Source organism: Nicotiana tomentosiformis, chromosome 1 (assembly GCF_000390325.3).
Source record: "Nicotiana tomentosiformis chromosome 1, ASM39032v3, whole genome shotgun sequence".
Lineage (NCBI taxonomy): Eukaryota > Viridiplantae > Streptophyta > Magnoliopsida > Solanales > Solanaceae > Nicotiana > Nicotiana tomentosiformis.
The window spans coordinates 14,266,545-14,284,105 of record NC_090812.1 but is presented as its reverse complement, the minus strand read 5'-3'; the positions used below and the strand labels follow the sequence as shown (position 1 = coordinate 14,284,105).

The window sequence follows — 17,561 nt, the reverse complement described above, 5'->3', positions numbered from 1 at the left end:
CTGCAGGGATATGTGATTTCATTATCCTTTTCAGATCCGTAAATGCATCTGGCATTTGATTTGCTATTTTCTGCAATTGGATAATCTTTTGCACCTCTTTTTTTTTTTTACAAATAGAGGCAAGTGGATCAAGATGAGACAATGATGAATTTTTTCACGAAATTTTCCGTTTGATTTCAACAATTTCTCCCCCTAATTTTGGAAAAAATGTCTCATCGAATCGACAATCTGCAAATCGAGCAGTGAACAAATCTCCCGTTAATATTTTGAGGTAGCGAATAATGGAAGGCGATTCAAATCCAACATATATTCCTAACCTTCTTTGGGGACCCATCTTGGTGCGATATGGCGGTGCTACAGGCACATATACAACATCCAAAAATTCTTAGATGAGATATATTAGGTTCATGACCTAAAACTAATTGCAACGGAGAATATTTGTGATAATTTATCGGTCTGAGACGAATTAGCATTGTTGCATGCAAAATGGCATGACCCCAAACAGAAGTGGGTAATTTCATTTTCATGAGTAACGGTCTTGCTATCAATTGTAGACGTTTAATCAAAGACTCTGCAAGGCTATTTTGAGTGTGAACATGAGCTACAATATGTTTTACTTTTATCCCAATTGATAAGAAATAATCATTAAATGCTTGGGATGAAAACTCAGCAGCATTATCAAGTCGAATAGACTTAATTGGATTATCGGGAAACTGTGCCCGTAATCGAATTATTTGTGCCATTAATTTTGCAAATGCCAGGTTGCGAGATGACAATAGGCACACATAAGACCATCTAGAAGATGCATCTATTAAGACCATAAAATATCTAAACGACCCACTAGGTGGGTGAATAGGTCAACAAATATCCCCTTGTATACGTTACAAACACGCAGGGGACTCAATCCCAACCTTTGTTGGTGATGGTCTAATAATTAACTTGCTTTGATAACAAGAAGTGAAAGAAAATTCATTATTTAAAAGAATCTTTAAATTCTATAGTGGATGCCCATTTGAGTTTTCTATAATTCGTCTCATCATAATTGATCCAGGATGTCCCATCGATCGTGCCAAAGTACAAAAGTATTGGAATCAATAACCTTTTGGTTTACGATAGAATATGCCTCAATTGCACTAATTCTTGTCCAATACATGCCACAAGATAAAGATGTGAACTTCTCAATAACCCTTTTCTGGCCAGAGACATTCTTGGTAACGATAAGATATTCGATATTATTCTCATCTATTGTCTCAATATGAAATTCATTTCGACGGATACCTTTAAAACTCAACAAGTTCCTCTTGGACTTGGAGGAGAACATTGTATTCTCTGTGATAAGTATTGTTCCATTAGGCAGAGTTATAGTGGCTCTTCCAGAGCCTTCAATTAGATTACTACTACCAGAAATTGTAGTAACATCTGCCTTATACATACCTAAATGAGAGAAATATTTCTTCTCTTTGAATATTGTATGTGTCGTACATGAATCAATTAAGCAAATTATTTTACAATTGAAATTTGATCCAAGTTTGCTTTGAGAGATATCCATATTTGCTTCCCATGGTTTGACATACAAAAAGAAGTATATGAATAAATATTAGTATTTTCAGAGAAAAAGGAGAAAAAATAAAGTTAAACCAATGATTCAATAGTGACCTTTTAATGCAATTTCGAGAAAATTCTAATTATGATATAAATAATTATATAGCAAGAATAATACAATTATAAGTACATTATACATATAACTAATACAACTACAACAAAATTATTTACATGTATAAGTTATTTACATTTTCCTACACATTGCATGAAAAACGATTGATCCGTATAAGAAAAGAACATACTTAGCTTCTTCTCTTTTCTTTATTCCTAATATTTTATCCATGTACATGAAAAAATTTAGGTCCCGATGTACTAGATTTTTTTTCTTTTTCAAAGAAAGATTGGAATTGAGAGTCAAGTAACAAAAGTTATTTTTAGGATGCTTGTAAACTTTTTCTTAAAGAGAATTAAAGTAACTTAAAGAAAAATCAAAAGCGTTAAAAGATCATTGAGACTAGGACACTAATTACTTAGATATTACTCCTTGTTTGTGAAATTTATGAAATTTTGGAAATGCATATATTTTTAAGAACTACATAAGAAGTATTATTAAGTGTAATAAAAATTACAAGATGTTTATTCATTAGATACTACGAATAGGAAAACATAAAAATCAAACTGCTCAATCATCTTTAACCACAGATCCATCACCGATCGAGTGGTTTATTTTTTCATGAGGGTGCTCAAAAAAATCTGCCATGTCCAAGTGGATGATGTCAAATTAATTGTCATAGACATTACCTTCAATGCCTTTATTCTTTAGAGATGCTTGATAAAGCTCAACCAAATATTTTGGTATGCGACAAATATTTGCCCAATGTACTTTTTCACCACAACGATAACATTCAATTTCTGAACCATTTGCCTTTGGCTCTTTCCACTTTTGGTGGTTATTTTTCTTTGGGGGGTGATTAACACCAGGAAAATTTTTTCCTTGGCCACGGCCACGACCACGACTACGACCACGAACACGGCCACAGCCTTTTCCACGCTTAGAATAATGGGAATACACCTCATTCACTTCAAGCAATGGTGTAGACGTAGTGGGTCGATTTTCGTGATTTCTTATGGGCAAGTCGTTGTTTCGTTCAACCACACGGAGAAGAGAAATCAACTCAGAGTACTTCTTGAAACCTTTCTCTCGGTACTGCTGTTGCAAGACCATATTGGAGGCATGCAACGCTGTGAACGTTTTTTCAAGCATATCATAGTTAGAGATAGTATCTCCACAAAGTTTCAATTTAGAAGTAATTCTGAACATCACAAAATTATTTCAGAAACAGACTTAAAGTCTTGAAGCCTCAGATGAGCCCAATCATACCGTGTTTGTGGAAGAGTGACCAACTTTCAGTTGTCATATCTTTCCTTTAAGTCATTCCACAAAGCAAGTAGATCTTTGACTGTGAGATATTCTATCTTAACCCTTCATCAAGGTGATGGCGCAAGAAAATCAAGGCCTTAGCACAATCTTGGGTAGATGCTTTATTTTTTATCTTTAATGGCGTCTTCAAGACCCATTGCATCTAAATGGATTTCAGCATCCAACACCTATGTCATATAGTTCTTGCCCGAAATTTCAAGGGCAACAAACTTTCTTTTCATAATATCAGTCATAATTAAAAGAAGAGACAAGTTATACCTTAGTCTTCTCAAAGAGCTTCTTGAGACGATAGAGTCTCGTGCGATAACGTGTTATGAAATATAGCTCAAAGTAACAATATAGAACAAGGAAAAACAAGCTAAGAGATATAGAGAGAAAGAGAGGAGAGATTATTATTTTTCTTCAATTGTGTGTGTTTTCCTATCTATTACAAAGCATTTTTATATATGCATGAAAAGTGAAGAAAATATGTCATTGAATATTCATTAAACATAGAAAATATGTTATTGAATATGTCATTAAGCATTTGAGATGAAGATCATGGAGGAAGAGTAGACATCCACCATAATATAATTTGATATTTCTTATAACAAATTGGGACTTCTTGGTAATTATTTCAATTTGTGGATTTGGACATTTGGTAGTGTATGGACTTTTCAATTTCATAAATGTGAAACTAAATGTTGTTGTCTTCATAGGATGTGAAGGCATGATATGAACTTAATTAATACCAAGTTGAAATTGTCAATGGTCTTCCTAATGTAACTGAATTTAATGAAAAAAATTGGTCTACAATGCGCGTAGAGACATGGCCCTCTTTTGACGTACGGCTGCATTTGTTCCAATGGATTTGTTTTTTCTCCATTATTAGTTCAGTTGTTGACCTTCATTCCACATGTTAATCCAATTCTATTTTTGGTCATCATCACATTTTTGGCCAATTAAGAGTTAAGACAACCCTAATTATTTCTTGAGTGCCCTGATTTGTATTTATACAATTCAATTGCTTAGGTGGGACCATGGTGATTTAATTCGGAGTGTAATATTCTCGCTCTTTCCACTTCTAACACTTGATATTATTGTCGTCTTTCCTTAAGAGATGAAGTAAAAACTTGAGTAAAACAAGTTTCTCGAACCTTCAACAACTCTTTCCGAAAGCAAAACAAAGATTGCGTGACATTATAAATTTATACTGTAGAAAGCTCACTATGCGAAGTTTTAGCTCCTACGAAGGAATTTCATTTTTAGAGTTGGAACTCAACACACTTGGAAACATATAATATTTTCTCACCAAAAACTTATATTAGACTAACCCTTATTAGGAATGATGATGGACATGGACGGCAAAGCTAGACTCCATACAATTTGAATTATTCAAAGAAAGTGTTCTGGGTGAGATTTCAATTACTTGATCTCTAAATTAACAACTTTTCCTTTAAGTTTATAGATCAACCCTTTAGAGTTGAACTTCACATTTATCAACTATTGGAATCTATTTATTTATCTTCCTTTTATTTTCTCTATAAGATAATGTTCAAGTTAGCATGTACTAAATCTTTGTTAGAAGTGCTAGAGAAAGCCAACCATTATTCAATTTATCTGCTAATAAAAGCAAAAAAGAATATTATCGCTTAAAAAGTCTTCCAAGTGCCCATTGCCAACTTCTCAAAAAGGTGTCAGTGTGTAGTTCAAAAATTAAACTAAGATTTTCACATTAGAGATGTCCAAACTTTTGATAATGCTATTTATTTTATTCAAAATGCCATTTCATTTGGAAAGCATTAATATGCATTATACACAGTATTAAACCAATTGAAGTATCGTAAAACTAGGGGAACTGGTCTTTGGTCTATTAGTTGATTGCCAATGTCATTTGTCCTTTGAATAGCAAGCACTCTATTTCTTTGCCCAAGCGGGCGTTTGGACATAAGAATCGTAAAATTCCAAAAAAAGTGAAAAAAAAATTCAAGTGAAAATGGTATTTGAAAATTAGAATTGTGTTTGGACATGAATATAATTTGAATTTTTTTTAAATTTTTGTGAGTGATCTGAGTGAAAATTTTGAAAAATAACTTTTTGGAATTTTTTAAATTTTCAAAAAATTCCAAAATTCATCTTCAAGTGAAAAATTAAAAATTTTATGGCAAAATGCTGATTTCGTAAAAAATTAAAAAAATTTCAAAAAAGTGAATTTTTTTTATGGCCAAACGGGCTCCAAAATTTTATTTTCATCCCTAATCCTATTGCTCGTAGTAAAAACCAAAAATACTGTGGAAGTAAAAGGCCAATTTTCTTTTTACTCACCCTCCCTTTTTTACTTTCTCACATTACCTATAAGTGATGGGTAAGGTATAATATGCTTGAACCACCTAAGAATGTGCCTTAGTGGTTAATAAAGCGGGTGAAAAAATTATGAGATCTCAAGTTTAAATTTTAGTGTAGGAAAAAAAATATATTAGGTGATTATTTCATATCTGCCTAAGCTTTGGCAAAGTTATCGTGCTAATAGAAGATAACAGGGATTTGAAACTTATAGGTTAGTGATTCTAATCTTTTTAAGTTATTAGATTCTAAATTAATAATTTATACATATTCATTGAATTTTTTAAGGCAAATATAGGGTTTGAACTAAAACTATTGAGTTCGACCAAACCCGTAGGCGACATACTGGTTCCACCCCTGATAACAAGTACCTAATGAAATACTCAACATGCACGCGAGCGGTCCAGACACCACTGTCATGGAAAAAATATAAAATACTTAGCTCTTGTTTGGCCATAGATTTTGGCTACCTGTTTTCGATTTTTTTTTTTGAAAACATTGTTTTTCATGGAATATGATCATTTTAAAGAAAAAAAGTGAGAATTTTTTTCAAATTAAATTCTTTTTTGGGTGGAGATTTTTTTTTCATTCACAAAACTTTATCACAAAAATTTAAATTTTTTTCAAATAAAATATATATTCAAATACAATTTCAACTTTCAAAAATTATTTTTTAACATAATTTTAATATTTTTTTAAAATTTCAATCGAATCTATATTCAAACGTATACTGGTATAATATGCTTGGACTTTCTTGGTATAATTCTGGCCAACTCATCAAATCACGTGAACTGCAGATTCCAATTCCGTTGACAATCTTTTTGTACTTTGCTTTTGCTACAGATATTGCAAGTGTGCAACACTACAGTAGATCTTATAAGAAAAAGAGGTTTCAGATAAAATTATTGATAAGGGTTGTGGTAAAAACTGGTGATAAACAGTTGAAAAGCAAGGTTCTTTATTAAGTTGAAATGGATTTAAAAAGTACAAGTGCTGACCAAAGAACATGGTCGAAAAGTCGATGATCAGTTTTAGTACTACTTTTTCTGTTAATAAAATAATTTATAGTACTAATTCCTTAAACTCCTTTTCATTTTACCACTTAAATTAAATATTTTCACTGTTAGAAAAGGAAAAAGGAAACAAAACGGAAACCCAGCTGTACTATAAGAAAGAAAAACAAGTAGTCCCCTCTGACTGGCTGTAACATTAGTACAAACAATAAATAATAAAGATAACAAAGTCAATAAGGGAAGCCCAAAAACCCAAAGCAAAAGCTTTGACAGCCATTCTTGCCTGCACAGCAAATCCAACACTTTCACAAACTCCATTAAACTCCATCTCCATAACTTTTCAAACTTCTAAAATTTCTTTGTTAATCTGTGATTTTGCTTCTGTTTAATCGTACATCTTACATATATAAGTTTTGGTCAAGCCAAAAGTCAATTCTTATTGGCATATCAATATTTATCTCTTTGTATCTTCGGAATTTAGGAGACTGGTGGATCGGTAAGTTGGAGACTTTTTTGCAATACCCAAATCTTGATTTTTGAAAATTTGGTGATTTTAGAAGAAAGATGGATTCTTGGATATGTTTTGGTGGTTGGTTTTTTTTATCTATTTGACGATCAAGATTCTTTCTTTGATGTTGCAGGTTGTGAATTTCAGGATTTTAAGAGGGGTTATGGTTCATGTTGCTTACTATAGTAGGCGGCTGAGGAGTAACTGAATTATATGGGTAATTTATGCTGCTTCAATTCTCTCTTCTCGCAGGTGAGGTTTAATTGGCAGCTAAATCTTTTGGATTCTTTTAGGTCTTTCTTGATGCATATTTGTTTTCCTTTTTATGTTATATCCCTATTTTTTAGCTGTTACTTTAATTAGTATGTATGATAGGCTGATGCCTTTAGCTTTGTGATGGAAGTCCTTAAATGATGCTTCTCCATAGAAAACTAAAATTCATTCTTAAGCAATTATTTTAGGGGTTTAGCCAAATTATGAAGGTCTTCTTGAGTTATGTTCCTGGGAAAGACTGAGGAGTCTCTTCTAGTTATGTTTCTGGAAGGGGAGCCTTGGCGTAACTGGTAAAGTTGTTGCCGTGTGACCAGGAGGTCATGGGTTCGAGCCGTGGAAATAGCCTCTTGCATAAATGCAGGGTAAGGTTGCGTACGATAGACCCTTGTGGTCCGGCCCCTCCCCAGACCCCGCGCATAGCGGGAGCTTAGTGCACCGGGCTGCCCTTTCTTATCTATGGCTTAGGTGAAAGTGGGCTTTTGCATTTTGTGAAAATAAACTAACATGTATTGCTCTGTTCTGAAATAATTTGGATTAAATGTTGTCCTTTTTCTATGTCTGCGTACATTCTACCCTCTCCAGACCCACTTGTGCGATTTTACCGTGTTGTTGTTGTTGTTGTTGTTGTAGTCTCTAGTATTGGCTGCAGGAAAGTGCCATCTTCGGGTCAAATGGTGTCATGACTTCCCTGTCTTAACAATTTTTATTAACCATCTTTGAATGACCCACCTTTGGCCCTTCGTAGAACACATGTTTCTAGAAGCCCTTGGGAATCTTAATCTGTTTATTTTCTTCTCAGTTGGCTCCTAAAGTTCTGGCTTCGTCTGTTTGCAGTGAGAACGTATTTGATGGGGAGTAATTCTCTGATATTTAGCATTCTATCCTCTGGTTTTGTTGGGACATGTAGTATTACAACTTTACCCCTCTTCCGTTGCAGGAATTACTACTTACATTTTTCATGATTGGCGTTCCGTTGGTCCTCTTTCTAAGAAAGCCTGATTAATGACTTCAAAAATTTTACTTCCATATCAGCTGGATTTTAGTTGTTATAGTAAATTTTGGTGGGGTGGTTGTTCAGTCTCAATTTTATGGGTTGTCTGCATTACATATTTGGCTGGGTTTAGAAAGCTGATGTATCATTTTGCGTTTAGCTTGCAGGAGGACGGTCATCATGTAGCTCTGGAAAAGGAAGAAGCAAGCAAGGGCCTACAAAGTATGGTTTCAGCTTGGTTAAGGGGAAAGCTAGTCATCCCATGGAGGATTTCCATGTTGCTAAATTCGTCCAGTTGCAAGGACGTGAACTAGGACTTTTTGCTATTTATGATGGGCATTTGGGAGATAGTGTTCCTGCCTATTTACAGAAGCATTTGTTTTCCAATATCTTAAACGAGGTAAATTGTGGGTTTTAGGTAGCTCTGCAAAATAAACTTCTAAGCTCTGTAAGAAATGCTTGGCTCGTTGTGTTATTTATGTCTTAAGCAAGACAATTTACTTGGGGCATACAATGATAGCTATGTTGTTGATTTTCATCCAAACATATTTTACGCATGCTTCCTATTTCCCCTCTTTCTATACCTTGCACAAGGGTGGTTTTTATTGGAGAATGCTACCGGTGATCTAGCTAGAGCATTCATGCAATTTTGAGCTAAAGTATTCTTTTAGAGATCAACAAGCAGTGCTAGTAGAGACGTTGATCGACTCAGATATAAGTGTGTCATGCCAAGAACAAAATCCTAATGCATTACTTTTAACATTAAATGCATCAAATGCATGATAATTTGATCTTGGGCAGCTTTATTTCTTTACTTTAAAAAAAGGAGTCTGTTTATTGTTTCACTTTTGGGTGCTAGGGGGGAGGGGATTTTCTTTGGGTTTCTCTCAACTTTTACGTTTAAAACTTCTAGGAAGATTTTCGGAATGACCCTCATAGGGCAATCTTAAAAGCATATGAGAGAACAGATCAAGCTATTCTTTCACACAGTCCTGATCTTGGAAGAGGTGGTTCCACTGCTGTGACTGCAATTCTTATAAACGGTCGTAAGCTATGGGTAGCAAATGTTGGAGATTCCAGAGCAGTGCTCTCTAGGAGGGGTCAGGCCATCCAGCTATCAATTGATCATGAACCAAACACTGAGCGAGGCGACATTGAAAACAGAGGTGGTTTTGTCTCAAACATGCCAGGTGCTTCTCACATGCTGTGTTTTTCTCTTCTTTTATAAGTGTGCACATGCTATGGCTACTCCTGTAGATGTAGTGTTGTTTCTTTTCTATATTCAATGTATCTTGTAATACAAATTGAAATGGCCTGAATTAGTTATTTCCTTAAGTCCTAACTTGGTTCATACATATATATTACCTTAGTCATAGGCCTGTATGGTCCCTCTTCAATTATTCTTAATAGAGTAGATATTGCCGTTCCTTTTTCTTTTGGTGTGTGGTAAGATTTCCTTTTTTTGGTTTAACTATATGGCATTCCGAAATCCATTGGACTGACTAATCTGGATTCGTGCCTTAGGGCCCATTTAAGGGTGAGGTGCTCCCTACCATGAAATACTCTATTCTTAGGTATGGCTGTCTAACGGGACGGGACAAAATTAACGGGACGGGACAGGACGGGACGACATTTAGCCAGGACGGTGGCGGGACGGGACGAAATGGGACGGGACAAACGGGACGAAGCGGTAGGCCCATCCCGTCCCGCTAACAAACGGGACGGAACGGGACGGACGGTAGGCCCATCCCGTCCCTCTAACAAACGAGATGGGACGGGACGGGTTCGCGGGCCTTAAGTGCCTTTTTAAAAAAAATTATTTAAGCATTGAGTTTGACAACGGATATTCTTTTGGCAATGACTAAGTTTTTAAAGTTTGCAACATCTAGTTTTTTGACTTATTCAATAAATTTAAAAATTAAACAAAAATTAGGAAACTAAGTAAAGAATTATAAAATATTAAAACAAAAGACTTGTAATAAAATATTCTAGCAATTATAAATATATAATAGAGTTATAATTTATTTAATATAATTTCAATCCATTAAGTAACTAAGTAAGAGTGTAAGAGAATTCATAAAACAAATTCAACGCTTAGAGCCTTTTATTTTATTAATAGAACTTTCAAATCTCACATACAAATATAATTCTTTTGAAGAGCACCTAATCTATGCAGCCACCTTCTAGGAAGGGTTCTGTTTGAACTTTGAACTAGGCCTCTTAGTAGCCAATAAAAAATTATCATACTAATATTTGTAAGCTCCTATATAACTTCGTTGTAACTTATCTATAATTTCTCTCGGACATTGTTCTGGAATTGGCAATGTTGATTGATGTTCCATGAGTTCCATGCCGTCATCGCTCCCAGTGCTAAGTATCTCATTGTATTCTTCTTCTTCCCTAGTGGTTAATTTTTCAAAACCAAGATTTCTTCTTTCTGAATTAATCCAATCTCTGAATAATACGGAAATCTCTAGGCTGTCCTCCGCTAATGAATGTCTATGATCTCCGATTTGAAATGTTGCCGCGCTAAAAGCACTCTCCGATGCTACTGATGATGCTTGAATAGCAAGGATATCTCGGGTCATTATGGAAAGTGTTGGAAAAGCCTTGCCACGCTCCCTCCACCATGCCAAAAGTTGTTCGTTGCCTTCTTCGTCTTTAATACTTTCCAATCCTTGATTAAGATAAGAATCAAGTTCATCATCAATAGAGGAATCAAAACCTGTTATATCATCCATATCTTCCCATAGAACTTCTACTCTAGACTTAGAAGTAGAAGGAGCAGTTTCACCACCTGTTGTTTCCATAGATTTATATTTATCAAACATTGATCTAACATAAGAATATATGTTTGCTTGGCATTCTTCGAGAGATGGTTGTTCATTTTCTTGAATTGCTAAATTCTCATAAATTTTACGAACAAGTCCCTTTGCACCTCTTAATTTTAAAGATGGGTTAAGTATAGTAGAAATTAAATAAACTTGGGGAATAGGGAAAAAATACTTTTTAAATTTTGTAATCATTTCATTAATGGCCGGTGCATAAGTTGGATTAGTTTTATACTTACCAAATACAACAGAAATTTCACAAATATACCATAATATTTGTGTAATAGTAGGATAATATATACCAGAAAATTGTTTTGTAGCATAATAAAATTTTTCTAAAAATTTAGTAAGCTCTTTGATCTGATCCCAATCAGAATCAACAATTTGATCAGTGGGGATACCATTATGCATATTAAATACCTTTTGTATAGGCACCCGATAATCATAAGCAACTTTAAGCATTTCATAAGTAGAATTCCACCTAGTACAAACATCTTTTGGAACTTTTCTATATGGAAGGTTAGCACTAGCACATTGTTGAGCAAATTCACGAATTCTACTCGCTGTATTAGCCCGAAAAATATAGCCGCAATCATGTTGTACTTTACTACAAGCATCAGAAAATAAATTTATAACCAAGTATTTGTAGAACAGTAGTTGCAATAATATATGCTCCAGTGTGTTTTGAATCAACAAATTTATAACCAATAATACGTTTTTGCATGTTCAAGTGATGATCAACGCAATGACATGTAACAGTTAAATAATCACAACCATTAGGACTACGACCTATATCAGATGTGATAGACACTTTACAATCTAAGTGAAAAAATACACAACGAATATACTGAAGATATTTCGGTTTGAAATTTAAAAACATCATTTCTAACTGTAGTCTTAGGAAAACCTTGAAAAGAAGGATTATAAGTTTCTTGTATATAATGAACAAAAGCAGGGTGAGAAGGAAAAGTAAAAGGTAAGCCACATACAGCTACCATTTTTGCTAAGTTCTCACGATCTCTATCTTTGTTATATGGGCGTAAAATCGTACCAGAAGCAGGGTCAAGCTGTTGTTGTAAAAAATTAGAACCCCCGCCAGATATACTAGGAGTGCTAGTACCAGTGCTAGGATCCGGTATTTGCCCGGCTTCTATTTTAGCTTGTATCCATAAAAGCTTTGTGGTCCCTACCTAAATGCCTAGATAAACCCCCCGTCCCACCACTTTTGGTGTGCACAAATCGTTGCTTACATATTTCACATGTAGCACGTTGATTGACTTTATCATGTTTAAAAAATTTCCATACAAGTGATGTTTTGGGACGTTCACCCTTAGGCTTACCCCTTACAGGAGGTACAGGGGGTAAAGCTCCAGATCGAGATTGACTCTGAGTTGGAGCTTGTGTTGCGGGACTAGTGGGTGTTTCATCTAATTCTTCTTCCTCATTTTCTTCGTCCTCAATAAAAATATCCTTGCCAAATTGTCTTTGTAAAGTTTCATGATCTAGTTGTTCTCCGAAATTAATATTATAACATGCAGGGGGTTGGGAAAATGAAGTTTCATCAACATGAGTCATTTCATTTATATGTTTTCTAATTATAGGAGAAGGGCTAGGATTAGGACTATGATTAGAATTACTACTACTTTCACCTTTACTACTTTTTTTACTAGTTTTTTTAAATACGCCAAATACATTTTTAGGTGCCATAATTTAAATACGAAATTAAATTTAAAAAGTTAACACAAAAATTAAAAACACAAATGAAATACGAAAATAGAACACGTAAAGTAAACACAAAAATTAAGCACTAAAATAATGCGCAAAAAATATATATTAAAATTAGGAGATGGAACGAGTGCACCGTGATTAAATATTGAAACTTGAAGAAATTGCCCAAACTATTGCTCCAAATACTTGATAAATTAATTTGAAGCTTGAAAGTTACTCCAAATATTTGTCCAAATACTTGAAACTTATCACTTGATTGCGAGAAAATTGAGAGAATAATATAGATAGAATGAAAGGGATTTGAGAGAGAATAATTTATTTTTGTGGGAAGAAATGAAGAAGGATTTGAGTATTTATAGTAGAAAATAGGGCCAAAGTGTAATTTAATAAACTTAGGGATTATATTAAAAGTTTGGGGGTAGGGGGGTGTTTTGGTGGGAGTGGGGGCCAAATATGGCCGTTTTTGGCCGTTGGGAACGGCTATTTTTGCAATTATAGCCGTTGCCCAACGACTATAATTATAAAAAAAGGGACGCGGGACGGGACGGGACGAAACGGGACAAAATGGGACGGGACGGGACGAAATGGGACGGGATAAACGGGATGAAATGGCCATCCTGTCCCATCCCGTGTCCCGTTTAACATGGGGCCATCCCGTTTAAAATTAAGTGGGACGGGACGCGGGACGTCCCGTCCCGTTGGACAACCATATTCTTAGGTGCTCGAAACCGAGACCTGAGTGGATTGTACCAATTCTCTGTTTCTAATAAAGACCAATGAGATTTAGTTTAATTTCTCACACCTAATTTATGTGATACTTCATCTGACGCAGTGTTGTGAAGAGCGTGGAGTGCGGAAAAGCGACAACCCCCATTTCGCTTAAAGCGAGAAGCGAATCGTTTGCTTTTTTGAAGTGAAGCGGACTCTTGCAGAGTAAGCCCAAGCCGGGTCTTTACTATCTTCTTTTGGTGCCATTAAAAGAACAACTACATAACACATAAGAAAGGCAATAAGAACTAAGAATAAAAGATATAAAAATTAGAGAAAGGGCAGTAATTCTCTGTTAAAAACTGGGTAGAGAAAGAAGAACCCAAGGATTGACATCAATTCTGAGAAAGAACCGAAGGTAAAAAAAAAAAAAATCGCCAGCATTTCGCTGCTATTTGGACGTTGAAACAGAACCCTAGAGCGGGCACTGAGTCGCTTCGCATCGCTTCTCGCTTAAAGTGAGGAAGCTAGCGCTTTCGCATCGCTTCGCTTGGTCGCTTCTCACTTTTTAGTGGGAAGCGGTCGCTTTTTTCTACCTGAGTCGCTTCACATGGGGAAGTGGGCACTGAGTCGCTTCGCATCGCTTCTCGCTTAAAGCGAGGAAGCGAGCGCTTTCTCTAACACTGATCTGACGTTGCTAGGTCTCAAGATTAGGAGTCCAATTTTTTGTGGTTTTATGTGATTGAAGATATTTGTTAGTGTAGTGAAGGTTAATGTGGAAAAGTCAAAATTATACAATTAATATTACTATCGAGAACGTAATGCAAACTGTTTGGGGGCCTATCCTGAAAATTTCTGTAAGAATTGTAGTTAGGAGATGTTTGAGAATTTACTTACTATTTACTTACTACTGAACGTAAATATTGCTGAAGATAAATAACACTTCATACGGTTTTGTTGGAAGAGGAGGAATAGACAATCTTATTAGATGGACTAATTGTACAAAATCTTTCTGGACAAAAGCAGAGAAAATGACAGCTGCACTCAAGAAGTAACCGAGTATTAAGGGTAAGAGGGACAGAGAACTGGATTCTGGATATTAGCAATTTTGTATGCATAAAAAATGAAAAATGCTTCATGACTTGGTCCATAAGTTGCATGTTAAACTTTCTTTGATTGATGTTTTACCAAACGCCATACGTGCTAATAAAAACATAGAAGTGCTTTCATGTATATCTGAAAATCCAAGATATATGTTTGCCAAAATCCATTTACCAAAATTTAGAAATAGTATTGGCTTATCAGTTGAGCTTAGGGTTGTTTACAGTAACTAGGTCGGTTACAGCTGGCCCTGCAGTTTCAAGCCCGTTAATGAAGTATTTATTTGGGTCAAGATCTCTAGCTAGGAAGGACTCTCCCTGCTGAATTTGACGTCCAAGTTTTAATTGAAACCTTCTTTCACCCCTTCCAGTTTTCTCCACCTCTCACCAAGCACCACCAAAGTAAAGTTTCAAACTGGGAGAGTATTTTGTCTACTTTGTGAATTTGAGGTGTCGGGTTAATGCCCATTTTGCTACGCTCTTTGTGGGGGTGTGCACTATGTGTTGATTGGGGGAACTACATTTACATTTTCTACATCCACATGTCCAGTCCAGTTACATTATCTGGTGAATATACAAATACAATGATCAAAACTATTTGTGAAGATGAGCCGGTGACATAAATTTGTGGAGACAAACACGAAGTGTTTGTTTTCCACAAGTTAGGTAATTGGGAAATAAATTAAAATGAAAATAATTGGTCGTTGCTGTTTTTATTCTAAAGAATGACCGGTGGGGTTTTCTAGAGAACACTTATAGTGGGTTCTTTTCATAGGTTCTGTAGGTTGTATACTGTGAAGTTCATTTGTAAACATTGTGTTTGGAAAGAAATAGTTCCATCTGTCCTTTGAGTATTGGAGTGAAGGAGCGGGCCACAGGCTTAAGTTAACAAATCTTATGGTGGTTTATTATGTGTTAGTGCACGAAGGCCTGAGACTATTTTTGACATGGATTGAGGAACTAGTAGTGAATAGAGCAAAATAAATTCTTTACTAACTAGAGCATAAGAACCACATCCGACTAATTGCAATAAATCTTCTCCCGGAAAGAAATATTCCAACTGCAGTGGTTGAAGCAGAAGGTGGTAGAATGGAGTTAAATTTTTTAATTAATTGGAATGACAGAGAGTCTTTGCCTTGTCGAAGGAATCTCCACCCCCAACCACGAGGTTAAGAATTCGAGTCAAAGCCGTGGGGTGGGGGTAATGGAGGAGGAGAATGGGAGAAACCTACCACTGTCCTTGGGAGGGGTCTGGTTGAGTGGTCCTTATAAATAAATAAAAAAAGAAAGAAATGATTTAATTAATCGAAAATCCCCACATTTGTTTCTCTTCGCAAGACATGTAGTTTAGAGGGTATCTAAAAGATTAGAAAAATGTTACATACAAGGGTTGAAATATTTTAAGATCTATAAAGAAAATGATTTGGGTTTAACTCAACCTCAGAAGCTAGCTCATGAGGTGAGGATTGCTCAAGACCATATAAGGAGACAACATCCTATTCCCTCAACCTATACGGAACACTAAACATCTGCCTCGCCCAGCATTGACATCTGGCGGTCCGACATTGGGTAAACTAAGAATTTGGATGGGTCTGACTCTGATACCATGTAAAAAGAAATGAACTTTGGGCCTAACTTAACCTCAAAAAAGCTAGCTGATGAGGTGAGGATCCAAAGACCATTTAATGAGACAACTGCCCATTCCTTCAAATTCTCCCGAAGCAAGTCTTTTCCTGTCATTTATACAACCTTTATAACATCAAGCGCTTGTTCTGATTTATGATTTGATATCTACCGCATTTGGCTCACCGAAGATGGTAGACTTCCCTTTTACTAGTTGCATATAAGCTGGTTAGTGTTTTTTTTAGTTGGCTCATAGAACTTAACCATGGTGTCAACAATCTTTTTTGGTTAATGTGATAATATGTTCTGATGACTAAAATATCTCATTTCACTGTTGCTAGTTCACTTGTGCTTTGTGCTGAGAGGGAGAAAAAAGAAAGAAAGAAGATAGTGATCTAATATCTTAGTCCAGAGACCTTCTCTTATCTAGTATTAGAATTCACAAGAGTCCTTTGCGGTGCCTTACATCCAAACTAAATGGATTTGATGCAAATTTAAAAGCTGTCTCAACTATTGTTGTATTTGGAGATTGTTAATGACATGCCTATTATATATATACTGTATATAATCTCAGGAGATGTTGCTAGAGTGAATGGCCAACTAGCTGTATCTCGCGCTTTTGGGGACAAGAATCTGAAATCACACCTGAGCTCTGATCCTGATGTTACAAATGCTGATGTCGATGGGGATACAGATATTCTCATACTTGCGAGCGATGGTCTATGGAAGGTGCCGTTTGCTCCAACATTCTCTCTATTCCCTTCCCATTCTGGTACTCTGTGGTGCAACTTCTTGTTTTCTTGCTTCTGATTTCGGATTCTCCAGGTAATGTCTAATCAAGAGGCAGTTGACATTGTGAGGAAAGTCAAGGACCCACATAAGGCAGCCAAGCAGTTAGCGATCGAAGCACTGATCAGAGAAAGTAAAGATGATATCTCATGCATTGTTGTCCGATTTAAGGGGTAAATCCATGAGATTTATCCCCGTGTGCAGTATATATATATTTATTAGAGGGGTATTTGTTAGAGGAGGCGTGATTTATAGACTGAAAGAAGCTCGAAGTCTCGGATAATCCTGCATAAAGTATTAAAGTGTTACCTGGAAAGAGATTATATCTTTTCCTCTTCCCCCCACCCTTTTGTAATATTCATGTTCTTTACTCGGGCTGTGTGGTTGTTATATGTTGATTTATTCAGCTAGTAGATTCTCAGGATCATATTTCTTCACTTGCTTGAACACTCCAATGTTGCATTTGTTGGCAAACCATTGCTTCCTGTAATGGTGAAAATGAGTAAGCTTTTTGATGGTATAGTTGGGACATTCTAATTTTGCAGAAAGCCAATTACTGGTCACCAGTTTTGTCAACATAAGAGTGAGTAGGGGTTGGGACTCAAAACGACAATTTCATAAGTGTGCCGCGCTCCGTTTATGAGCCATGTTGGCCGCTCTAACCTGGAATTGAGAAGTAGAATCGTGATGCA

At 35.7% G+C, this 17,561-nt stretch overlaps 1 protein-coding gene and 1 long non-coding RNA gene across 2 annotated transcripts; both read left to right on the top strand.

Moving 5' to 3' along the window:
* Positions 1-6,505: 6,505 nt before the first annotated feature.
* On the top strand, positions 6,506-17,306 carry LOC104096035 (probable protein phosphatase 2C 10). Its single transcript, XM_070177669.1, has 6 exons — positions 6,506-6,814; positions 6,960-7,078; positions 8,251-8,490; positions 9,004-9,280; positions 16,655-16,809; positions 16,906-17,306. Exons 2-6 carry the CDS (start codon positions 7,040-7,042, stop codon positions 17,044-17,046), a joined length of 852 nt encoding a protein of 283 aa, XP_070033770.1. The 5' UTR covers positions 6,506-6,814; positions 6,960-7,039; the 3' UTR covers positions 17,047-17,306.
* Positions 9,287-16,270, top strand: LOC138893393 (uncharacterized). The gene is made up of 2 exons (XR_011408784.1): positions 9,287-9,664; positions 13,368-16,270. It is a non-coding gene; the product is annotated as an uncharacterized lncRNA (long non-coding RNA).
* Positions 17,307-17,561: the final 255 nt, after the last annotated feature.